Raw genomic sequence first — 26,546 nt, 5'->3', positions numbered from 1 at the left:
GTGTGCCTATCAAGAGGCACCAGGCATCTGATGTCTTGTGCTTGGCTTTATTAGGGTTCTGCAAACTCAGCTGGCCAGCAAAGTCAGGGCTACCTGGGCACGTTTTCTTGCATGATCACTTTTGAAGATACTATCACTTTCGCATGACATAGTACAGATTGTGTAGTTTGATTCGAGCAGTTTTGATCAACCAGCTAATCAGCATGCACTAAAACTGCTATCTACAAATGTTACTGTCCGAAAATACATCCCCTGGCCAACTAACAGCGTACTGGAAGCATTGCGGCTAGCTCACAGATGCCAATTCCCTTCGGCTGAAAGTTCCTGCAGCACTTCAGGACGACTCTCTTCGCCTGATCCACTAAGAATATCTTATTGCAGTCCACTCCAAGGCAAGGGTGTGCGAGTCAGTCTTGTGACCGGGACCCAGTTGTAGAGTAAAACATGTCAACTGTAAAGAATGTGAAATAGTAAGGCGAGTGGAGCCATCACCAACACCGTATCGTTCATGGCAACAAGACCATTTCCAACATGAAAGTCGTCTTCTTGCTGATGGTTGATTATTGCTCCTATGTCCCGGAAGTGCTCACTACACGGAACTTCTGGCAGTGCAATTATTACTGCACGCAAGAGTGTTATTGCGTGCTTCAGCACTCCAGAGTTCGTGTATAGCGACAACAGTTTTCTTCACATCAGTTTGAATCGGAGTATGGCTACGCTCATCAAACAAGCCCTCCAGCATTTCCACAGTCGACAAAGGAAGTGGAGCATACAATGCGAACAGTGAAAGAACTGTGGCACAAAAGCAATGACCACTATGTGTCATTGCTTGCCTACCATGACACTCTCGGATTGATGACTTTAGCCCGACACAACTTATCATGGGCACACATCTTCGGACCACACTGCCGAATCCCGAGAATAAGCTGGATCCGTAATGGCTGGACCATGCTTGAGCAGGACGTCAGCACAAAGTTCAGGTCACCACGTCTGGGTGACAGATGCAAAGAACACGGCAACAGTAATGAACCCCGGCAACGACTGAAGCTACATGGTGGAGATGCCGAGTGGTGTTCTGGCATGAAACAGACGTGATCTTGTGCCTTAGTGTTTGTTGAATCCTGGGATGCAGACTGGTGGGGACGGCAAAATGGTTGTGGTAGAGTTACTGTTTGCTGACTTGCTTGTCAAGCAACCAAAGCTATGCAACGAAGCTGAGCTCTGTTTTAAACATGGGCTCTTTTTCAACATTTGTGAACTGTTTTCCCGCCTAATCATCAAAACAGCTGATTAAATAGTATAGTCAAGAAAAAAAAAAGAAAAAATGCTGCTCTTTCCAGCAATGCGGCGCAAATATTATGCATTGTTTTTTGGGCTTGGAATTTGTTCATAAATGTGCTCGCAGGTGATTCACCTATGCGCCATCCCCAAACTTTTTACCTGATAATTTAGGGGCAAAGTGAGTATTCTATAAATGTCGGCCAAATGCAGCATTTTATTGAGTCCGACGATCCTACAGAATGTTCAGAGTGAAAGTTACATAAAAAGCACAGTCTAAGCTTCAAAATAAAATACAGTTTATTCAAAACTGGATAAACGTTCGCATTTGAGGTAAGCAATCCTTAACATGTTATGTATTCTTTGCTTAAAAATATAAATAAATATGTGACTCGGAGTGTGTGAACAGTGTAAGCAAAAGAGCACTCGTCTGCGAAAGTCCAACATCTTTTCGGGGAATAAAACCCTACTGCAACTTCCAAGAAAAAAAAGTGCCTGTGCTTCTATAAAATACGATCATGGCACACCATAGCCAAATATTTTGATCTAGAAGGCCGTACTAAATATACCGAGGTCTATACCCAGTTAGGCACCAAAGCTCTCAACATCCAGGTCTTGTAAGAACATTTTACTGATTTGCTTTCACATTTGCTGTGGACCAGGCACTGAGCATCAGTCATTTTAGTGTTCCTTTTCACGCTCAGGTTTCCAAGAGTAACTTTCTGTTGGAGTGCAGTGGATTGTACAGAGTTTTGCTCTCAGAGGGAATATATAGCTGCACTGCATGATAAATCAAAACTGCTAAAAGCCCTTACCATAAGTTACATGATGGCACGCCACTTTTGCTTCCTGATTCAGATAAGCAGTAATAGATGAAATAAATTGTCGCTTAGTAATAATCTGCATTGTGTCCAGATGCAACATCCTAAGTGGTGCATTATTAGGAAAAGAAAATGTAAGTTCCCTGTCTTAGAACACTTGCACAAAAGCAGTGTGGTGCATTTCATGCCCATAACTGGTAATTCCAGCTACAAATTTTTTATAATCCTAGGAGCTCACATTATTCTCCAAATATTCACAATACTTGCAGTAGACCTTTATCTTCAACCTGTAAAGTTGTCATTACAGCCAACAAAAGCACCTTACTGTGAGTCAAGCAACTTTATCGGAACCACATTTGATGTAATAGGCAGTTCACTGAAAATTAATCTTTGTTCTGGTGTCCTTACCCGAAGACCCTTCAGTAATTTCCCAGAGGAAGAACAGCAGTTATGCAGTAAGGTGTCACGAGGTAAGCTTAGATTATTCTCTCATAACTGAACACAATGCTACGAAGTAGCTACAGTGGCTTCGCCTACTTGCAAGGAGTCGACTATCCACCACGCAAAGATAATGAGCATCCAGGCCAAGCACGGCAAATAAGTGAAGCGCATGCAGCCACTACAGCAAGCATCAGTGCTCATGTGAGCAGCTTTTACTTTTGTCATAATGAGAGAAGCTTCTATTCACTTTGAAATGAAAATCTACTAGAATGTGTATAGTTTATACCAAAATAATCTAAAGGCTTTGTAAATGTTAAGAAAATCATGCTTGTTTATTGCACACCCACACAATTATTTAATGAGACACTGCAGAAATAGGAAATACAAGAGCTGGCCGCACAGAGAAGTTGAACTACATTAGTGCATACTAGCTGTTTCAAAATTCAAGAAATATATATATATATATATATATATATATATATATATATATTTCTTTTTAAATCACCCACTGCAGATACCACTACTCCAAATTTTGAGCTGGATTACCCTACCAGTCACACATTACTTGGCCAACAAATCATGGAGCAAAATTAAACAATTTAGCAAGATTGATGCAAGAACTAGAGACTGGAATTTTAGGCATTTAGAAGAAAGACACTTAAAGGCGCAGTTCAGGCATGATAGGGGCTAATATAGTCACTATAAGCTGTTCAAAAAGCAGAACTACACTCAACTGGATACAGAACAGGCTGCAATGCGGTCTACCTGTGTTGTAGAGTACAATTGCCTTGATGCAATAATCAGGTAATGAAATTACGCTTTTGCTGCTTATAATGGTGCATCAAGTCTAGCAAGCATGCACAGAAACAATACGCTTGTAAAACAGCTTAAATGTGTCCAAAAGTTGTAAAAAAATGCTAACACTAGAATCAGCTTGACGTTTTTATGATCAAGATTGTGCTTCTTCTTGCACAGAACAAGCTTAAGCTTCAAGGCTGAACACCAGTGCTTAACATTGGTATATGTCCATTGATTGTACTTGTACATTCATACATTTAATGCCTTCATGTTCTCTGAAATCCTGTACTGCAGACAAAATCCATAATCGTTTTTTTCCAATCAAACTGTGGCAACGCTCTGATGGACTGGACGTTACGCGATGACCACGCACATCATAGCCGGCAAAACATCTCAGACACAGTAGCACATGACGAATGACAGTGATAACATGCAAAAAGGCAAACCGCTTGTGATCGTATCATCACTTCTGAATCTTGTGAAGGCCAATAACACAAACACGTACACACTTCGCTGCCATGAACCACCACACACAGAACACATACAATTTGCGTGTCATGACTGGACATTTTTAATTTCGGCGTGCATTTAACATGTATTGTGCCTAGAATTCACGTGCATGTGATGGACTTCTCGTTTGCATTGACACGCGAAGCACAGCACAAAAAACTCGAAGTCAACGGCTTGTGTCTGTGCGCACTTCCTGCAACTCGGGCTCTTTCCGTCGCAATCGCATGCACTATCTCATTATAATGAAACTGCTATGGAACAACCGTAGCACGAGATGCTGCGCACATGAGCAACGAAAGCAAAGATCAGCTGGATTCAGTGTGAACTTGACTGGCGTTAACTATTCCCAATCTAGTTCACTGCAGCGGCGGCGGCAGGAAATACAAAAAACTGGCCCAAGTGCCAGCATCTCTGCAGTGCATGGTTGCTTGGAAATTATGTTATGGCGACCTGCCTGTGGAGGCTGTGGGGAGCAGACACACTAACCTTCTCTCGCATCATCGCGTGCGCACGTTGCAGAGGAGCCGACATGAGAGAGAGGCACTTTGCCCCTCTCCTGGTTCTCGCTCGCCTCTCGCGGGAAAAGGGAAGGTATCCGACGGGCGAGGAGGCAATTCTCCTCGCGAAAGGTAAAAAGGCATAAAAGAGCGCCACCGGGGGAGACCCACTCTCTCTGGCATCCCTACCTCGAACCTGCCGGAACAAATTTACCCGCTGCAACCCGTAAGTGACCTCGCTTGCGTGACTACCACTACCAGCAAACTTGAAAGCAGAAAAAATCGAGAAGCAGACATAGACAAAGCGACAGGAAGGTGGCTGGACTAGAAATGTATTTTAGTCCAGCCACCTTCCATGTATTCGGATTTCACGAGTTCTGAAAATAACGCTGTATCAGGTTAGATACTGGTTATTCTGCAAACTATTTCAGCTGATTTTAGAAATTGCCGGATGGTTCTTCCCGCACGCACGTAGACATTACTGCGCCTTAGAAACGGGCTGCGCGGATCGCTTTTAGTAATGGTATACTCTACAGATTTCTTTTCTCTTCGACGTACTATATAAGGGTATGTCTAAGGCTGTGCGTGTCTCACACGTTGTGGGGAGCACGCATGCACATCTTCTCCCACGTACTCTTGTCGTCGTGTGCGCACGCTGTGCACGGTGCAGACACGAGAGAGAGGCACTTTGCCTTCTCCCGGTTCTCGCTCGCCTCTCCCGATGCACGTACCCTCGCGGGAAGAGGGAAGGTATCCGAGGGGCAAGGAGGACATTCCCCTCGCGAAAAGGTAAAAAGGTATACAAAAGCACGACCGGGAGACCCCCGGGTCTCTCTGACCTCGCTGCACCTGACCTGCCCTACGGATATACTCGCTGCAACCCGCGAGTGACCTCGCTTGCTTGACTTCCACACGCAAGCCTATTTATTCCTTATTACAGAGTGGCCTTCCCTCTGCAAGTGTGCCTTGTTGCCCGCAGCAATAAATGTTGTTGACTCGCTTTATTCGCCCGAACCCTCCGTAGCTGCGATTGCACGCACTAGGGTAGGGGAGAACGACGGAACGACTGTGTGTGGCTAGATCCGGAGCTTGCCTTCAGCCCTAGCCTCACGCAGAGCGTACCCGCCCAACACAAAACCTTTGGTAGCATATGCAGTAACTCTAGGTTGTGGCCACCAACAAACCTGACAGTGGGCCACCCAGTTAAGGTGGATCTTTTGATGGAATCAATGTACCTAATCTAGAATGTGTTCGCTGACACTCGTGCCACCAAAAATACTGGAAAAGACCGCCTTTTCACAATGGGGATGTAGTATGATCCATTACAATTACATATTCCATGTGACGCTGCCTACCATGTTGCGCTGCAGTTCAATGTATAAATTGTGGCAGAAATAAAGGGTGTGGCTTTTGTGCGCTATCAAAAATGGCTTGAATGGTCATAAACTGATATAAGATTTTCCTTTTCATTCCATTCAGTTTAAACAAGTTGTTCAATAACTATCACAGAGGGGTTAATCAATACTACTGCCAACAATATGTTCACTGACAAGCAAACAAGCACATTAAACACAACCTGTCCAGGCACTTCAAACCTTTTTCTATGCAGGGCAGCACATAAAATTTTTTATCTGCGTCCACTTTAGGGCACAACTGATTTCAATGACCTAACCACAGCACTGCCACAGAGCATAACAGCAGCTGCCTGTCTTTATGTAAACACTTAAAATTGCACTGACATGACAGAGATTTTGCAACTCCCAGAAGAGTCATGATGTCCTTAAAGTTAGCAAATTTTTTAATACATATTATAACAATTTTTGCATATTTCCCTAAATTTTAGTAGCTTTTAGCTAGGCCTCCAGTATACTTGAAAATTTAAGGTTGGCAGATCTGTGTGGTACAATTTACTGTTTGAATTACATATAAATACAGCGAGTCTTCTTTGAAAATTATTAATACCGTGCAAGAAAAATGGTGGCCAAAATTACCGTGCCTATGCTGTATCGCACTAGCAACAGCAATGTCATTAAGTGATAGGGTTGAAGGTTTTCCATTTTTATTTAATGGCATAATTTTTTTGCCAGCGCAGAGTGCAGCACAACCAGAGACAACGGTGGTGAAAGTAAAAAAAATACAAAAAGCAAATCATAAACCATCACCAGAATGAGCCACATGCAAGCATCAGACCACCAGTCTAGATGAAAGCAAAGCGTGCTCACTTTCTGCCTACACAGTGTCTTGCACTGATTGACTTGTAGGCATTCTTGCTCTGAGCGGAAAGTTTCTGACGCCCACAACTGTTCGCAGAAAAGGTCATAGCTGCTCCGATGTGAGCAACCCACGTGCAGCCTTTGGTTTACCACATCCAGGTATCCTCAGAGTGACAAATGCATTCAGCTAAACAATACTCTCTCTCCCTGCTTTATCACATACTCTGCCTTTGCATGACTGTCTCCCTACTTCTTAACTTTGCTATGAGATCCCAGGTCATGACCTACAATACCTCAAACTTAGAAAGCTTTGCTTGACAGCGCTGTTTCTGTTCCATTAAAACAAAGCGACATACGTGACTGTCGTTTGTATCGGAACGCACTGCTTTCATGCAGTGGAGAGATGCATTCATCAGCCTGTTCTACCTAATCAACCATTATTAGTATTCAGGAAAAGACCTCCTGCACCGAGTCTGCTTTGGTCTGCTTTGTTGTTTCTTAATAGACTTCTCATCGAGATGAGAACGATTCATTTTTTTATTAGGTCCTTGAGATTTACTTTACTATTCCTTGAGATTGCCCCCTCTGGTTGTCCAAAGCCAGACTCGAAGGCCTCTGCAATTATTTTGGCTACTCGAGTTTAACAGGTATTCACATAGATACAGTCGTCGACCGATTATTCAGACGATATTTTGGATATGCTTGGTTCAGACAGCTCCGCTGCACCACCACTGGCTCCGTAGGCTTCATGTATAAGACGACTGAAATTTCAGGCACCCTACAGCGTGTCATGCCATAATTCGGACTGCGACTGCATGGCTGCATGATAATTTGGACACTGATTGAAGCAGAAATAGCTATATTTTCCTTTTGATACATTGCCGGCATAGTTGCCGACCATGTCGCTGGTACCTCCTCGAAACCGATACTAACAAAGGCTAGTCAATCTAGTAGTCGCCGATCACACCCTAACCGCAGGACAAGAAAAGGCTGCATTAGCACAATTGGTCCATGTGAGTTCCATTCCCCTCTTTTCATCCACTGTTGATAACGCAGGTGGATCTGACCACTGACGAAAAGGAATCGCATGAAAGGCATCACTAGAAAATCAGGCCCAAAGACTCTCTAGGCCACAGAGCAAAGTGTTTGTATTGCATTCTTGGACATTTTAAGATACCTTCACTTTTCCAATATTTCACGTGGGATGCGTCAACATGCATCAGTGATTCTCCACTGTGATAAGAAAGCATGCTTGGCCCTGTGCCAAGAATGCTGTAGACGCCAATGTGTCTTGCACTAGTCATGCGAAAGATTGTGCCAAGAATGCCATCGCTTGTAGACACCGATGCGTCTTGTGCTAGTCATGCATAATTGAAGGTATCCCCAAAACTGATAATCCAAGAGCACAGCACACTTTTTTTGGCCACTTGTGGAATAAAGTCCCTTTATTTTCTGGCAAATCTGGTATTTCGGACTTCTGATTATTCTGACTTTTTGGTGGTACCTGTCAAATCCGAGTTATCAGTCGACAACTGTGTACCTCTGCAAGCGAACCTGTGCTTTTGCCACAAAGAAAGCCAGATGACTTTTGTGGTGTTTAGCCCCATGTAGCAGCAAAAGCGAGTTGGATGGCTGTCAGCCCACCTTGTTCCACCATCAACCAAACATTGAGCCTTTCTTTATTAAACCACACATGGGGGGACACACAATCCAACTTCCTTCCTGGCACACAATACAACATCATGGCCGAGGAGGCATGCACCAGGCAGAAGCAGCCAAAACAGTGGACGTACCTCACGTCTGTAACGACCAGGCCAGCTGGAGGGGCGATACTTTACACCGGCAACACAATGTGAAGCCAACGTCAGTCCTCCACAGGTTACAACGTGCACACACACTCACTCAGATGCACCACATGCAGCTGCTACCTAATGCAGCCTAACTGAGATTACTCACATAATGGACATGCTTTCTTTCAAACCTGGGGACATATTTATGACAGTGTTTCCAAATGCTCAACCTTGAAATCCCGATCAACTAAGTTCTCTTAGTAATGGGCCTGTACAAATTTGATTGGTGAAAAGATTAAAAGAAAAGAAAGCACAAGCTGTTGTCCATGACAGGATAGAATGAACACGGCTCAATGCTATGCGGCCAGACAGCCAGGTGGGATTTCCAGTTTGGCATTTACTGATGTGAGCATGCACTGGGTGCAAAGAAATTACTCTTCTTTAAGCAAAACAGCAATGCCTTCACACAGTGCTGTATGAAAGAGCTCATAAATTGATTCATTGCCTCAAAATCTGAGGCACAGTGAAAACTCTATCAATGAAGGAAAACAAGAAAGCTCATTCCTTATTTGAAAAAAAACGCTTGTGCCACAACACGTGCACTTGGCTGTAGTGCACACAGCTAAAGGAATGGCCCGTGTTGTTTGCACATCCAGTTACTGGAAAGAGCGTGGAGCAACTGGACGACAAGAATGAGCGCTACTCCTCTGCACAGTAATCAAGACATACAAACTAGCCCAAACCCTTTCAAGTTATATCCACTGTCTGATTACTGCAAACATCATGGTTGATCACAGGGTCCCAAACACTATGTCTATCAGGAGTGGCCAACATAATTCTGATCCCCCAGGGTTCTCTTATGTACAAACAGGGCATTGTGATAAGCATCGCGAGACGAAGTGCCGTGGACGGTGAGAAGAAAAGAGGACAACGAAGAGTGAATCCCTGCAGGCCCGAGCCATCACTTGACTGGGGCGACCAGACCGTGAACCACAAGGATTCCATGGCGTATTCATCACAAGCACCGCCTTCTTTTTTTTTTCCCTCGCATTTTTGCTGCACGACGTGCTTCTGGTACGGTCTCAGGCATGAGCTGTTGCATTTGTCTCGTTTCACGTAGCCAGAGGCTCTGGAATCGGGGGGGGGGGGGGGGGGTGCAGTAGGTTCTAAACTAGTGGGGGCATGCCCCCACACTCAAAGCAGTTCCGCCCCCCTCCCACCACCCGTGAGGCGAGCGCCTCCTTTGGCTAGTTAAAGGGTGCTCCCGTCCTTCAACAAAGGAAACAAAATTTTCTGGCAGCTTGTGACTTCTGAGAATCTCTTTGTCGTGCTTTTTTTGCATCGAGAGTGCTGCCTGTTTTCATCTGGTACAACATATCTTCCATCCTGAAGTGGTTCTCAAGGAGGGAAAGGCTGGCGCTCTATTCTACAGCCCTTGCAGGAGCACGTCTCAGCGCCACGACTTCAGGATGCCTCTCTTTTTCCTTATCCCTATCCAAGCTCATGAAAGGCAAGAAGATAACAAAGGTCGGTGCAAGCCTGTTCCTAGAAAAGCACTATTTAAATAAGACTGCAGCTTTCATTTCTCTGCACTGTGCTTTGTCAGTGGTTGTTGATACATAGTGTGAGCGCTAACCGTGCAGTTCATCATCGTCTTATCTTTATATACCCATTCTCATAATCATCATCATTGTTTGTCGGTTTGGTGCTCGTTGGCTGGCTCGTGCGGCTGCGTTGAAATACAAGGGATCTGCCTTCGTACCAGGCGTCGTAGTACAAGGGGTGGAGCGTGCGTTGATTCCCCCGTCGCTTTGTCCGTGACTTTGCGACTATCGCAGCTCCTCTTCATAAACTTCTGACCACGACCACACCCTTTATCTGGATGCATGAATGTGAAGCCACCTTTCAGACCCTCAAGCGATGCCACACGTCAGGACCAGTGCTTCGTCACTTTGATCCCACAGCCTCTACTATCCTACACATTGACGCAAGTGGGCACGGAATCGGTGCTGTCCTGCTGCAGCGGAACCACCGTCTGAAGAGCAAGTCAGGGCCTGCGCGAGTCATACTCTTTCTCCTGCTGAGCGAAATTATACCATCACTGAACAAGAATGCCTTGCCATCGTATGGTCCATACAAAAGTTTCGCCCCTGTTTATATGGCCGCCATTTCAAAATTGTGACTGACCATCATGCTCTGTGTTGGTTGTCCTCCCTGAAGAATATGTCCGGATGCTTCGGCCGTTAATTGGGTGCTGCGTTTACAGGAGTAGGACTGCACTGTCACATATAGGTTTGGCAGGCAACACCAAGACGCTGACGCTTTCTCTCACTGTCCGCTGTCGCCAAATGCCCATGCCTCACCTTCCATCTGTTTGGCTCCACCCAGCTAACCGACCAAAACGATGGCCCCGGTATGGTTCATGCCCTCGGTAGGCATTCTGTCCATCAGGAGACCTCGCCTCCCTCCAACGTGCAGATACATACTGCGGCACAATTATCGACCGGCTCACTGGCTTATCCCGTCCTCGCAACAGCCGCTTAAGACAACAACTTGCATGGTTTAAACTTCACGATGGGTCATTATTTGAGCAAGTTTACCATCTTGATGGTCACCGATGGGTCACAGTCATCCCTTGCTCCCTTTGACTACAAGTTTTACAAGCGTTTCACGATGACGCAACGGCTGGCCATTTAGGATTTAACAAAACCTACGACCGCATTAGGACTCGCTGTTTTTGGCCTGGCCTGTCTACTAGTGTTGCCAAGTACGTTGGTTCGTGTGCGTCATTCCAACACCGACGACGTTCGACCTCCTCTCTTCCCGCTGGCCTTTTACAACCATTGCCGTGCCCGTCCATTCCCTTCGAATTCGTGGGTATCGACTTATACGGACCCCTTCCGCTTACACCCGCGGGTCACTGCTGGATTGTCACCGCCATAGACCATCTCACTCGCTACGCTGACACAGCAGCTCTTCCTTCTGGTGCGGCCTCTGAAGTCACCGAGTTTGTCCTGCACGCCATTACCTTATGCCATGGCGTGCCTCGTGTTCTTCTGGGTGACCATGGCACGACATTTCTTTCGCATGTTCTTGCTGAAGTCCTGCAGGCCTCTAACACCATCCATAAGACTACCTCAGCATATCATCCCCAAGCCAATGGTCTTACCGAGCGTTTCCATCGAACTCTGTCCGACATGATCTCCATGTATGTTAAACCCGACCACAAAAACTGGTATACTATACTTCCTTTCATCACGTTTGCTTATAAAACTGCCGTTCAACACGCAACAAACTACAGTCCCTTTTTACTCGTGCACGCCTTCTGTTCCATCCACATCTCTACCAGAGGAGTTCACCGCCCGCATCACCCACTGCCGTGAAATTACGTGTGCCAACGCCGTGACTATTCAGGACAAGAGTGATGCGACGTGTCATGTCATTTCGTTCCGCCCAGGCGACGAAGTGCTCCTGTGGACACCTGTTCGAGTACCAGGCCTCTGTGAAATATTTCTTCACAGGTATCTCGGCCCGTACACCGTGCTTGAAAGAACATCTGCCGTAAACTATCGCATCGCTCCTGTTATCTCGGCTACTGACCACTGTTTCCAAAGCACCAAAATCATGTACGTCTCTCGCCTGACGGTGTGGGAACCCTCGGATCCCCTAACCGCCGCACGGGCAGCGAACGTCGCGTCAAGCGCATGCTTACCAACTGGGGAATACGGGGGGGGGGGGGGGGGCGGCGTTTGCCGCGACAAGAACGCGGTTGACTAACCACGTGCGGGAATACGGGAGCGACGGCGGAGGCTTCCGCCGTCGCCGATTGCTGGCGACCAAAGAGACCCGGGCGATATCAGCGGGATCTCACGTGACCCACCCGGTGGCGCTGATAGCGCTTGCGATTCCCGCGCGCCGCCCGCGGAAGGAAAGTTTCCCCTCTCCCAACTCTCCCTGGTACGCATGCGCTTGACGCGACGTTCGCTGCCCGTGCGGCGGTTATGGGACCCGAGGATTCCGACAACGGTCACCAGGAAATAAAATCATTCTACGCGTCTTTATCTTAAATCCTTAATCATCCAAACCATCTCACACACTCTTTATGGCAATGAAGGAAATCTGCAGTCCATGTATGCCAAATGCAATGGTCATGTCTTGAGCCGCACATAAAAAAGGGCGCAAGCTCTGCCGCATGTTTCATTGTAAATTGTAAACAAGGCTCCCGTCGGGGAGCCGAAACGTTAATGCCTTTTCAAATATATTTAAACTTTTTTTGGTCAGTGTCTCAATCTCTTCCTTCATCGTCGATTCCAGGCCACCACACATGGGACCTAGCAATCATCTTTGATTTCTCAATTCCAGGGTGGCCAGCATGCAAAAACTTAAGTACTTGGGATTGCAGGGACTTGGGAACGATGACACGGGCTCCCCACAAGAGGCATCTTTCATGCAGACTAAGTTCATTGGTCCTCGTAGTGTAAGGGCCCCAGACTCTAACTACCGGAAAAGGAGTCCCGGTCAGGACAGCCTCAGCCACTTGTGACAGCATGGGATCCCTTGCCGTAGCACGTCTAACGACTGCAGGTGACAGGACATCAGGGTATGCTTGTTCTAACATGAAGACATTGGCAGGCGTAGAGCCATGAACCTCAGTTGCGGGAAGAGGTAGCCGGCTGAGTCCATCAGCATGGCCTAGCATACTGCCTGGCTTGTAGACGAGCTTGAATTGATAGCTTGATAGTGTGAGTGCCCACCGGAGGACTCTCGGTGATACCTGGCTTGGCACGCCTTGAGTTGAACCAAAAAGTCCTAACAATGGCTGGTGGTCTGTTACAGCAGTGAATGGCCTTTCCCACAGGTACTGATGAAATTTGTGAACACCAAAAACCAAAGCAAGACCTTCCTTCTCAGTCTGACTATAGTTCCACTCAGCAGCAAGCATAGTACGTGAAGCAAAAGCTACAGGTCTTTTGGTTCTATCTGCTTCGGTCTGTGCCAAGACTGCGCCAACACCATACGGTGACACATCGCAAGTGAGCACAAGTGGTTTCTCAGAACAGTAGTGGACCATAACAGGTGCATTTGACAAGAGCCTTTTACTTGTGATGAATGCTTGCTGTTGCTCTTTCCCCCAGCTCCACTTTTTCCCTTCAAGAAGCAGCTGATAAAAGGGACACAGTCTTGTTGAGATGTTTGACAAAAACCATATGTAGAAATTAAGCAGGCCAAGATAGCTTTGAATCTCCTTCACATTGTCTGGCTCTGGCACATTGATGATGGCCTGTACCTTCTTGGGAGTCGGGCGTTAGACCTTGCTTGCATATGATGTGGCCCAGCTATTCCACTACGGGAGTGAAGAAAACGCACTTCTCCAGTTCAACCTAAGGCCCACTTCCTGAAGTTTCTGCAAGACAATCATCAGATTCACCAAATGGTCTTTGTCGTCGATGCCTGTAATAACAATGTCATCAAAGTACACAACTGTTTTCAGAACACCACGAAGCAGATTTTCCATCTCTCGCTGAAAGATAACAGGTGCAGCAGAAACGCCAAAAGGTAAGCGTGTATACTGGAAGAGACTCACGTGTGTGTTGATGGTCACGTATTCACGGCTTTTTGCATCCAGAGATATCTGCTGGTAGGCGTCTCGAAGGTCAAGTTTTATAAACTTCTGACCTCCCGACATGGCTGCCCACAGCTCTTCAGCACGCAGAACTGGGTAGGTTTCCATGAGCGACACAGCATTGACTGCTTGCTTGAAATCTCCACAAATTGTTATTGTTTTTTTTCTGAACAGGCACAACTGGCCCATTTGGCTGTCTTCACAGAAACGAGAATGTGCTCACACTGCAACCTCAGGATCACCTGCGTTACGAAGTCAACCAACGCGAACGGAAGTGGGTGTGGTTTGCAGAATTTCGGCACTGCATCTGGAGGCACAAGCGTTTTGGTGGAAAATCCCTTGAATGTGCCAATTCCTTCTGCAAACACCACAGGAAAATGAGCAATCAACTCGCTGACATCACTAACTTGGTTAATTGTTTGAATCCTTCGATGCCAATGCCCAAAGCTTGAAACCAGTTGCGCCCGAGCAACGTTGGAGCAGTGCCACTCGTGAGGTACAATGGAAGGACCCGTTCGTGCCCCTTGTATCCAACGCAAACGTTTGCCTTGCCCTTGACTTGCTCGAGCTTCCCACTAAACCCGTGCAAAATTACGTTTGAAGGTTCTAGACTCACTTCTGGAAAGGCATGTTGAAACTTGTCTACTGGCATTATGGAGAAGCTTGCACCGGTGTCCAACTCCATCAGAAGCGGCTTCCCGAACATTTCCATGGTTACAAGGAAAGGCGGGACAGACGGCTCACCACTTAGGTGCCACATGTCAAAAACGTCAGCACCACGAGGAACATGAAGCACGTCGACATCGTCGTCAACAGTATTAACCTGCACGGTACGTGTTGATCGTGGTGGGACAGTACTCACAGCAGACGTGTTTTCCGTCACGAATGTGTCAGCCTTCCGTGAGTTGCAGACGACTGCCAAGTGCCCCACTTTCTTGCAGTAGTGACACTGCAACTTGCTGTGTCTGCAGTGCAACGCTAAATGCCTCACCACAATGGAAACAAAGCGGTCGTCGGTAGGGCGTGCGCCAATGTCCGATTTACGTGTGACAGGGCGGTTGTCGGGAAAGTAAGGAACCGCCTGTGCCAAATAGAGCGCAACGTGGGGGGTTATGGGACCTAGTGGCGCTGATGCAGGGATGGAGCGGCTCAAACTCTCCATATGTCACACACTGGAAATCGCTCGCCGCGGGTGGTGGTGTTGACGATGTAGGGAAGCTGCGCCTCACCGCATCAGCGTATGTCGTGCGCCGAAATTCACTCGCCTGGGGTGTTCTTTCGGGGCAAGGTTGAGGTACCTCGAGTGCATGCTGCACTTCGTCATGCACGATGTCGGCAATGCAATTGACCGTAGGCTGCTGCGCCCGGTGCAGCTGTTGCAGCTCGTCGCGGACTACCGATCGTATCAGCTCGCGGAGCACTTCAATGTCAGTCACGAAAGCTTCCAGACCGACTGTTGTCGAAGGAGCATTGACTTGATGGTCATACTGGTTTCACTGATGCTGCAGCGCCTTTTCCATTGCAACGGCTTCTGTGAGGAACTCGGTAACAGTCCTCGTCGGGTTACGAACAAGCCCACCAAAAAGCTGTTTTTTGACACCTCGCATCAAATGACGCAGCTTCTTGTCTTCTGGCATGCAAGGGTCGGCTTGCCTGAAGAGACATGCCATGTCTTCAACGTACATCAGAACACTCTCATTGGGCTTCTGAGCACACAATTGGAAGCCCGTTCTGCTCGCTCTCGGCGATCGGGGCTCAAGTAGGTGTTTAAGAGTCGCTAACCTAACTCACGCCATGATGTCAGAGCCTCTTTGCGGTTTCAAGTTTCAAGTTTCAAGTTTATTTCTTCAAAGTTAATACAAATTGTGTGCAAACACTGTATGACCCCTTAGCCAAAGGCTAGTAGTGGGGTCATTTACAAATATGTATTAGTAATCTTGTCAGTGACACTTTATAGCACAAAATAAATATAACGAACACATAGAGCATATAGAAAAACAGTATAGAATGAAAGGAACACTTGGTTAGTACGAAAAAAAAAATCTCGTTTGCAACTTAGCATACAAAACATATTTGTAAACTAGTACATACTATTTGTCGCGTACATGGGATGAACATATTCAGACAGGTTCCGCGGACATTTGCTGAAGATAGTATTTTTTTAACCAATGTGATACATTGTTGTTTTGTTTTGCCTCAAATGGTAAGTCATACCATATTTTTATGCCAATAAATTCCACTGATCTCTGGCCATATATATTTCTTGTCGGTGGTATATTGAAGTTGCAAAAAGTTTTATTTCGTGTTGGGCGAGCAGGCATACATAATATTGGTACATGAAATGGATGATTGTCTGTTATGATGCTATTAACGCATTTGACCATATTTATTTCTCGCAAAGAATCGAAGGGCAGTATTTGTAATTTGACAAAGATTGGTTTACTTGTTTCATTTCGCTGAGAGAAAGTAATGGTGCGGACGGCTCGTTTTTGAAGGTGTCGAATAGGTTCTAGGTACGTTGTGAAAGTCCATGCCCATGACTCAATACAGTCTATTAAATGAGATTGAATAAATGAAAAATACAAGATGCGGAGAATGTCTATTTGAAAATGTTCCCGTGCCCTGAGAAGAGCATAACAGCCAGATGCTAGCTTTGAGCAAAGGGCTTCTATGTGGAGTTGCCAGTTTAGATTTTTGTCGAGAATAACGCCGAGATATGTATATGAGTCGGTGCGTTCGAGTGGACATTGATTTATAGACAATGAGATAGAATCACTACTGACGGTTTTGGAACGTGAATGAAAAAGAGTATATCTCGTTTTTTTGGCATTTATTGTTAATTTATTTGCAAGAAACCATTCAGAAATCTTAGAAAGCTCTATTTGCGTTTTTTCTTCTATTTCCTTGATTATCAGAGCAGTGTCATCGGCATACATTAATACTTTAGCGGACGTTAAAATCTGGGGTAGATCATTGATATATATTGTAAAAAACAAGGAACCAAGCACAGATCCCTGTGGCACTCCTGTTCTCAGATGTTGAGGTGAAGAGGTTATCTTGTTTATTTCAACGATTTGGTTTCGATTGTGAAAGTAACTATGAAGGAATTCAAGTACGTTGTTGCGAAAGCCATAAGTGCTTAGCTTATTGCATAAGTGCTTAGTTCTGGAACCAGGTGCGAGCACTGTCCTCGAGGCTGAAATACACGTTCCTTAATTTTGCTCATGCGTCCCACTCGTTGAAATCTGCTACTCGCTCAAAGTCGTCCAGCCAGTCTTCCACATCTTCATAAAGGTCGCCGTGGAAGGGACTTGGCACTCACGGGTTCTGCAGTGCGAGTTGGTACTGTCGCAACCATACCTTCCACCGTAGCCATTGTTCTCCTGGATGACGGTACAATCTCAGGGGCCAGTTCTTGAATTCTTTGGCTGGCACGATGCACTGGTATAAGCTCCGGTATGGTGCTGATGTGCTTGCTGCTAGAAAAGGTCTGTTGCATAGGTCGAGGATACCCCGCACCTCCACCAGAAATGCCACGTTCTAGGAGAACAGGCGACCTGAAGCGTTGAGTCCGAGTCTCTGACCGCCAGCTGATCAAACGGAAAACTCAAGCACCTGCGCGTGGATTGGAGGGTCTTCGTCTGCTTCTTCGCTGGCGCCCGCCAAAGCAGGTGCCGGCGCATGGCGCATGGATGGCGCGCGTCTTTGTCTTTCTAATTATGTGGCACCTGTTGCAAGGTGTGGCAATATAAGTACCTTGGTGTTCACTCACGGTCTGATCTAACGTGGCATCATCACATCCACCTGACATTGGCATCAGCTAACTGCTCATTAGCCCTCCTCAAACGCAACCTTAAGCATGTTCCAGCTAAACTACGCAGACTAGCATACATCACATTAATACTGTTGCAGGAAGAAAGCAGGCCCACGAGTGTAGAAGGATGTATATTTACAAGCGAAGAAATATGGCGTTCAGGCAACGGCCAGAGACTTCGTCTTCCTCTCGTTCGCGTCACCTTCTTCTTTCCCTTCACCGTAACATCACCCTCCCGGTGGGGTTAGCTCCGTCCCGGTGCAGGTTATGGAGCGTCGCTTAATGGGGAGACATAGGGCTTGAGCCTGGCGACGTGAACAACATCGCTGGTGACGTTGGGAGACACTGAAGGCTGACCGACTGGGGCGATCTCGTATGTCACGTCGGACAGTTGTCGTAATATCTGGTATGGACCAGAATAACGGGAAAGGAGTTTTTCCGACAAGCCGACTCGACGTGAAGGCGTCCAGAGAAGGAAAAGGGAACCAGGTGAAAAATGGTGGTCTCGGTGCCGAAGGTCGTAGCGTCGTTTTTCAGAAGCTTGCGAGACTGTGAGGCGATGACGGGCGACCTCTCGGGCCTGGGCGGCTAAGGCAATAGCATCGCGAGCGTAACCAGTGCTGGGTGATTGTACTGCGGAAGGTAGCAACGTGTCGAAGGGCAAGGTGGGGTCGCGGCCATACAAAAGGTAAAATGGGGAGAATCCGGCAGTATCGTGACGGGACGAGTTGTATGCGAAAGTGATGTACGGTAAAGCGACGTCCCAGTCGCGGTGATCGTCGGAAACGTACAGGGCCAGCATTTCGGTTAGTGTGCGGTTGAGTCGTTCGGTGAGGCCGTTCGTTTGAGGGTGGTATGCGGTAGCGAGCTGGTGTTCTGTAGAACAGGAGCGGAGCAGATCATCGACGACCTTCGAGAGAAAGTAGCGGCCGCGATCCATGAGTAACTGGCGAGGGGCGCCGTGGTGCAGGATGACGTCGTATAGTAGGAAGTCGGCGACATCTGTAGCGCAGCTGGTTGGCATCGCTCGTGTAATGGCATATCTCGTGGCATAATCTGTTGCTACAGCAATCCATTTGTTTCCTTTCATAGAAATAGGAAAGGGGCCAAGGAGGTCGAGGCCCACACGAAAGAAGGGCTCTGTAGGGATAGCAATTGGTTGAAGCAAACCAGCAGGAGGCAGAGCAGGCGTCTTGCGGCGCTGACACAGGTCGCAAGAAGTGACATAACGGCGCACAGAGCGATAAATGCCGGGCCAGAAGAAGCGGCGCCGCAGGCGGTCGTAAGTACGAGTGATGCCCAGATGTCCAGCAGTAGGAGCGTCGTGAAGTTGCTGGAGCACGGCCAGTCGAAGGTGCTTTGGAACGACTAGGAGCAGCTCCGGGCCATCAGGACGAACACTACGACGGTATAAAGTTCCATCGCGCAAGGTGAACATCCGCATAGGCGGGTCATTAGGCAAGGAGCTTAGGCGTTCCATAAGTGTTCGAAGAACAGGATCTTGGCGTTGCTCGTCGCCAATATGGAGAAAGCCGGAGAGAGACAGAATACTGATGTCCGAGTCTGCATCGGTATCGTCCGGTTGATCCACGGGATTGCGGGACAGGCAGTCAGCGTCTTTATGCAGGCGCCCTGACTTATACGTAATAGAAAATGTATATTCTTGTAGACGCAATGCCCAACGTGCAAGTCGTCCAGTTGGGTCCTTCAAAGAGGACGTTCTGGTGGGCTAGTTGGTTCATAGCTTTTTGAAGTTTATAAACTGCGCAAGAAAACGAAGACACTCTGCCTCGGGCTGCGTTCTCAGGCTGCGCTCGTGGTGTCGTGTGTGTTTTCCTTCTTGTGTCTTCGTTTTCTTGCGCAGTTTATAAACTTCAAAGAGGAGAGCCAGCAGAGGGCGTGATGATCGGTTACGACGCAGAAGCTCCGACCGAAAAGGTACGGCCGAAATTTCGCGACCGCCCATACGAGCGCGAGGCATTCCCTCTCAGTGATGGAGTAATTTCGCTCGGGCGTGGAAAGAAGGCGGCTGGCGTAAGCGATGACACGGTCGTGGCCCTGTTGACGTTGAGCGAGGACAGCGCCGATGCCATAACCACTCGCGTCAGTTCGTACTTCAGTAGGCGCAGAAGGGTCAAAGTGTGACAGAATCGGGGAGGTTGTAAGCCGCTCGATCAGGGTAGAGAAGGCTTGCTCCTGTAGTGGTCCCCAAGAGAAAGAGGCATCTTTCTTAAGAAGGTCTGTGAGAGGGCGAGCGATGTCGGCAAATTGTTTCACAAATCGCCGGAAATAAGAGCATAAGCCCAGAAAACTACGGACATCGTTTGTTGAACAAGGTACAGGAAAATTGCGCACAGCGTGGACTTTCTGTGGATCAGGTTGGATTCCGGCGGCGTTTACGAGATGGCCGAGCATGGTAATTTCATGGCGACCGAAATGGCACTTGGAGGAGTTTAGCTGAAGGCCAGCCCTGCGAAACACTGAGAGTATGGTCGTGAGGCGCCTCAGGTGGCTCTCAAAGTTCGACGAAAACACAATCACATCGTCGAGGTAACAGAGGCATGTAGACCACTTCAAGCCGCGCAGCAGAGAGTCCATCATGCGCTCGAATGTAGCTGGCGCATTGCATAATCCAAAGGGCATGACTTTAAATTGGTACAGACCGTCCGGTGTGACGAAGGCGGTTTTCTCGCGGTCCATCTCGTCGACGCTAATCTGCCAATAGCCGGAGCGGAGGTCAATTGATGAAAAGTATTGGGATCCGTGAAGGCAGTCAAGAGCGTCGTCAATGCGAGGCAGGGGATAAACATCCTTCTTTGTTATCTTGTTGAGGTGACGGTAGTCAACGCAGAAGCGCCACGAGTTGTCTTTTTTCTTTACTAAGACAACCGGTGATGCCCACGGGCTACTGGAAGGTTCAATGATGTCCTTGTCCATCATCTTGTCGACCTCTTTCTGGATTATGGCCCTTTCTGTTGCGGAGACACGATATGGCCGCCTATGAATGGGGCTGGCGTCACCGGTGTTGATGCAATGCGTGACAACAGATGTCTGACCAAGTAAACGGTCGTCCAAATCAAAGATATCCCGATAAGATGACAGGAGGTGACGAAGAGCTGTTCTTTGCTCGGAAGGAAGGTCAGGGGCGATCATCTTACAAACATCGTCCGCAGGCGTCGAGCACGAAGGAATGGGTGACAAAGGTGCGTTGGTACTCAGGAAGGATTCGGAGGCCAAAGAAGAAATCTCAAATTCATCCAAAGGAGTGATAAGTGCGACGGCAATGCCGTGTGGCAGCACATGCGTCGGAAATCCAAAATTGAGGATGGGCACCCGAGCGCAGTTTTCGAGGATCCGGATTAAGGTGCTCGGTAGGGCAATATTTCGTGACAAAACCACGTCAGTAAGCGGAGACACGACGTACTCGCCATCAGGTACGGGAGGACAGGGCGTCAGGAGGACATTGGTAGCCGCCTGTGGAGACAGCCGTGCAAACTCAGCAGAACATAAGCGGGGTGAAGCACAAGTTGTTGCGTCTGCGTCGGCAGGAAGCGGCAGATCCAGCTGTACAACACCGGCGGAGCAGTCAATTTGGGCAGAGTGTTTCGAAAGGAAGTCGAGGCCGAGAATTAGGTCGTGTGGACAGTGCTCGAGGACGATAAATAAAACAACGCTATAATGGCCCGCAATGGTCACACGTGCTGTGCACATTCCAAGAACAGGTGAAGTACTCCCATCGGCGACTCGCACAGTGCACGGTACGGCGGGAGTCAGAACCTTTTTGAGCCTTCGGCGGAGAGCAGCGCTCATAACTGAAAGCTGCGCTCCTGTATCAACGAGAGATGTGACAGGAACACCATCAACTTCAATGTCCAGTAGGTTTCCACGTGTAGGCAGGGTCAACAGAGGATTTGTGGGCCGGGTCAGAGTTGCAGCTTCACCTCCGGGAGCTGCACCGCCTAGTTTCCCGAAGGGAAGCGACCGGTTGCAGATGGGGACGAAGAGCGGTGAACGAGAGGCGAACGGGACCGACGGCTTTGCGGAGACGGGGAGCGGCTGGATCTTGGTGGAGCACTGTCGGCATTGATGTTCCGAGGCGGCGTGTAGGGCGAGAAAGTGCGATTGTCTGGTACTTGGCGGTAGTGACTGGGAGACGACCACCGAGGAGACGACGACCAGCGATTACGGCAATGACGGGCGATGTGTCCAATACCGGAACAATTAAAACAGATGGGTCTGTCATCCGGTGTGCGCCAGTCAGCGGGGTTGCGGCGGAGTGGCGAGAAGCTTTGCGTCTGGGAGCGAGCGGCCAGAGAAATCTGGTAGGTGTTCGTATGGCAGACCGAACAGAGAGATGGAATGCCCAAACTCGCTATTTCTTCCTGAACGACCGCTTGTATAAGCGAGATAGCGGGCACACTTTCCCGACAGTCGGAACGAATTGGAGCCGGAGCCATGGCCTCAAGCTCACGGCGAACGATACGCGTTAGATCTTCTGATCCTGTCGGCTGAACGAACCGCGGCGGGTCTGCGCACGAAGATGTCGCGGCGGTATTGGGCAGCCTGTCGAAATGTTGAGGGACGCGGCGGCCTTTCGCTTGTTCGAAGCGCCGGCACTCCTTTATAATTGCATCCACAGTGGCACAATCCTTACACATCAGGAGATTGAAGGCGTCGTCTGCAATACCTTTTAGTATGTGACCAATCTTGTCCGCCTCGGTCATGGTGTTGTCAGCCTTGCGGCAGAGAGCCAGCACATCCTGTATGTACACGACATAGGATTCTGTGGACGTCTGAGCGCGGCATGCAAGTTCTTTTTTTGCTGCCAACTGACGACCGACAGGTCTGCCAAACAGGTCACGCATTTTTTCTTTGCAGACATCCCAGCTTGTTAGATCAGCTTCATGCGTATCGTACCATTGCTTCGCAGTTCCTTTTAGATAAAACATTAGGTTTGCTAGCATCATTGTTGGACCCCACCTGTTGTTGTCGCACACTCGTTCGTACATCGCAAGCCAGTCCTCGACGTCGGTGTTGTCCGTGCCACAAAATGTCCCCGGGTCCCGCAGATGAGTGAGGATGACCGTTGGCGTGGACTGCTGAGGCGTTGTCGGTTGTGTCGGTTGATCTGCCATTGTGGCGGCAGGTAGATGACGTCCACTGCGAAGTTCCGTGATTGTACCCAGCACCTCCACCAAAATGTTGCAGGAAGAAAGCAGGCCCACGAGTGTAGAAGGATGTATATTTACAAGCGAAGAAATATGGCGTTCAGGCAACGGCCAGAGACTTCGTCTTCCTCTCGTTCGCGTCACCTTCTTCTTTCCCTTCACCGTAACAATACGTCCAAAAATCGAGTATGCATCTGGGATCTCTGCCAAACCTATATCACCCAAGAAATCGAATCGCTACAGAACTGCGCGGTCTGTTTGATTTTTCTTATTACTCACCCTACACTAGCATTTCACTTCATTTAGTATCACCTTGAAGGCCTGGACCACTCTTGCCTACAAACATAGGCAAGAGTGGTTACATACAACTACAAAAAAAAGATACATTGCTGATTTTGTACGACTTGAAACAATCAAACAAAAATTATGAAATCAAAGAAGCAACACGGCAATACATTTGCGAACAAAAAAAAAAGAAAAATACACTAGGTGGAAGGGTTGACAATGGTAGACTATTCCGAGATGGTTTCTTAAACGATGTAAACTGGGAACAGAAAGTTAGTGAAAGTGATTTGTTAGGTACTGATGAAATTTTTTGCTGTCAGTACAGGTAATGAAGTGGTCAGGGAGAGCATTCCAGAAAACGATTGCATCAGGAAAGAAGGAAGTGGTCATGGCAAACGAGCGGCCGGGTAAGCGCGCTATGGCAGAGCTGTGGCTTGTGTGAGAGGAAGTTCGCAATAGTGGTTTAAAGGGACTCTAAAGGCAAATACTAAGTCGGCGTGGTCTGTTTAAATACCATCCCATAAACCTCGCAATGCTTGTTTTGTGCAAAGAAAAGACTTAGTTTACAAGAAAATTGCATCTGAAGGGTCCGAATACCTTTATGGCAATTCAAATCTCCCACCCCTCCAACCGGGGAGTGGTGACGTTGCGTACACCATCTCCGCCCTTTGCTGCCATCGGTGAGTAAAACGGCGCCCGACAGACGGCGGTATGTTGCGCCACTGCAACTGCTTTTGGTCAAGTGGCGTGGACTGTTCAGGTAGTTCGGGCCACGGTGGTTCAGTCACCCGCAACATCACATGGAAGTGGAATTTACTGCTACTTGCAGTTTGTGCGAGGTTTGCGAGCCAGCAAAACCAGCACAGCACTACGCGATGACGGAACTACTGAAACGCGGAAGCATGGGCAGTGCAGAGTTGAGTGAAAACAAAACCTTTTAGCGCCCACGTCGTTGTCAACGGTGTAATGTCAATGGGTTCTGTTTTCTAAAAATAAAATAGAACAGGTGAAATGGCATTTTCTTTCGTCTTATAATACAATACAGTTAAACATGGATATAACGAAATTGACAAATTCTCGAAAAACTTCGTTATAAAGAGGATTTCGTTATATGCAGGTTCGGCAAGAAAATTCGAAAAAGAAATGCCTACCGTGTTTACTCGATTCTAATGCGCCCTCGATTGTAACGCGCACCCGTTTTCCGTTTTCGTCGAAGCACTCATCCTTGGAATGTCACACCAGGTACTGGATGCGTGGACGCGTGTCGTTTCGCACAAGCGCGAGGCATCGGAAACCAAGAGCGAGCGTCACGATGGCGTCGTAGCGTCGTATAGTGTTACAGTAGAACCCCGCTGTTACGCTCCCGGGTGCTGCGTTTTCCCAGCTGTTACTTCGTTTTTGGCCGGTCCCGGCACAGCTCCCATAGAACCCAATGCATTGGTAACCCCGCTGTTGTGTCGCAACTGTGGGACCGTTCCCGCATCGTACGTTGCAAACTTTCACCCCGCGCCGGCCCGAGCGTTCATTTTGACTTTTCATGTCGCTTGGCTTGGTGGCTTGACCCAAAGTGCCGGGGGCGACAACTATGACATATTTTGGGTTTCCGCCAGCAAAAGTATGGCCCTTGAGATCCGTATTTGCTATCTAAAGATGGTGTCTATGACGCGTTGTGGCCCCAAAATTGGTTTTGGCTCATCGATGTTCCGTATAAAGTCCAAGGGCGATAACGCAGTCGCCGCGCGCTGTAGGCTGTATGTGCGAGTAACGTGCGAGGGGAGCCGATGACCGCATCTAAATCTCGCGCGCGCCTTCGTACGTTGCGCTCGAGGCTCCGGCGAGGGAGCGAGGGGGGGGGGGGGGGGAGCGGGCGGCGTTGTACTGTCACGGCCGCTGAATATAAATATATATACAGTAGAACCCCGCTGTTACGTTCCCGGGTGCTGCGTTTTCCCGGCTGTTACGTCGTTTTCGGCCGGTCCCGGCACAGCTCCCATAGAACCCAATGCATTGGTAACCCCGCTGTTACGTCGCAACTGTGGGACCGTTCCCGCATCATACGTTGCGAACTGCCACACCGCGCCGGCCCGAGCGGCCCTTTTGACTTTTCATGTCGCTTGGCTTGGTTGCTTGACGATGGCATTGGCCGCCCAAAGTGCTGGGGGCGACATTTATTACGTATTTTCGGTTTCCGCCAGCAAAAGTATGGCCTTTGATATCCGCTTTTGCTATCTAAAGATGACAGGGGCGTAGCCAGAAATTTTTTTCGGGGGGGGGGGGGGGGGGGGTTCATCGGCCCGACCGGAAGGGGGGGGGGGGGGGCAAGCGTCTGCTTTCCACTACGTGACGTGATCGATAATAAGTATCGGTAGTTTAAGCACACTCTATGCATGTATATCAAAGACATGGGACCCCCCCCCTCGCGTGTGTGTGTGGCACTGTGTGCTTGTGAAGAAATTAAGTAAAAAGTAATGTAAGCTCAGTAAAATACAGTAAGTACGACAGGTACAGTGGGCGTTTGGAGCAACCGTCTCTCATCGCGCCACTGAATGGACCAGTCTTCGAAAACGCATCATTGAGACGACCCGCCCGATCGGAGAAGACATCATTAATTGTTAATCTCCGTTAAGCGTAGATGGCGTCGTCCTCGTCGGGGCGAAGTGCGTTTCACAGGTCAAGGACGGCTATACATGTGAAAATGCACGTGTTACCAGGCTATACCTACTCCCATAGCAATAGCTTGTTCGCTGCATCTTTGCGCTAGAAAACTGAAATACGCGCAAAAACGAGTAATGCTTTTTTTACGAAGCTTTCGTCGCCTTGCATTTCCTGCGGCAAGTGCATGGGCCGCTGTGTCTTCCGCTGTGTGCTAGCGTGCAGCCGTCATTTGCATTTACGTCAACAGATTCAGAATTGTACAGAATATTTCACCGCACTGCATAGTTATGGCATGTGTACGCATTTTAAGTAGTGCGTGCGAGTCATTTCTGCTTCACTTAGGCCGGTGCAAACAGGAAGTGGCCTTGTACCTCACAGAATCTCGACTGATTGGTGTACTAGTGATGCAGGAATGAACTCCGGTCTTGTTCAGTGCATAGTGCACATAATCAATTTCTCAGGACGCGTGAACTCCGACGAGAACTGTCAGCGCCTGCAACAAGAGTTTACTTACGCTGTACTGCGCACAGCAGTAATCCATGCTTGTCGGCTGTCTGTTTCGTGCATTCTGTTGCGAGTCGGTGGAATTTCACTGCTGGCATCAACCCTTTCGTGTGTACATTGCTGGTTTGGGATTCCACAACACAACAGCA

The 26,546-nt window shown here is 48.2% G+C and overlaps 1 protein-coding gene across 1 annotated transcript in view; it reads right to left on the bottom strand.

Moving 5' to 3' along the window:
• LOC119431026 (calcium-dependent secretion activator-like) overlaps positions 1–26,546 on the bottom strand; it is a 629,635-nt gene that overhangs the window by 352,983 nt on the left and 250,106 nt on the right. The window contains exon 14 of the mRNA XM_049657435.1: positions 8,352–8,390. Within this exon, the coding sequence (XP_049513392.1) occupies positions 8,352–8,390 (39 nt within the window). The remainder of the gene's footprint in view (positions 1–8,351; positions 8,391–26,546) is intronic.

The sequence above is a fragment of the Dermacentor silvarum genome, chromosome 10, assembly GCF_013339745.2.
Source record: "Dermacentor silvarum isolate Dsil-2018 chromosome 10, BIME_Dsil_1.4, whole genome shotgun sequence".
Lineage (NCBI taxonomy): Eukaryota > Metazoa > Arthropoda > Arachnida > Ixodida > Ixodidae > Dermacentor > Dermacentor silvarum.
This window is presented reverse-complemented; position numbering and strand designations above follow the sequence as displayed.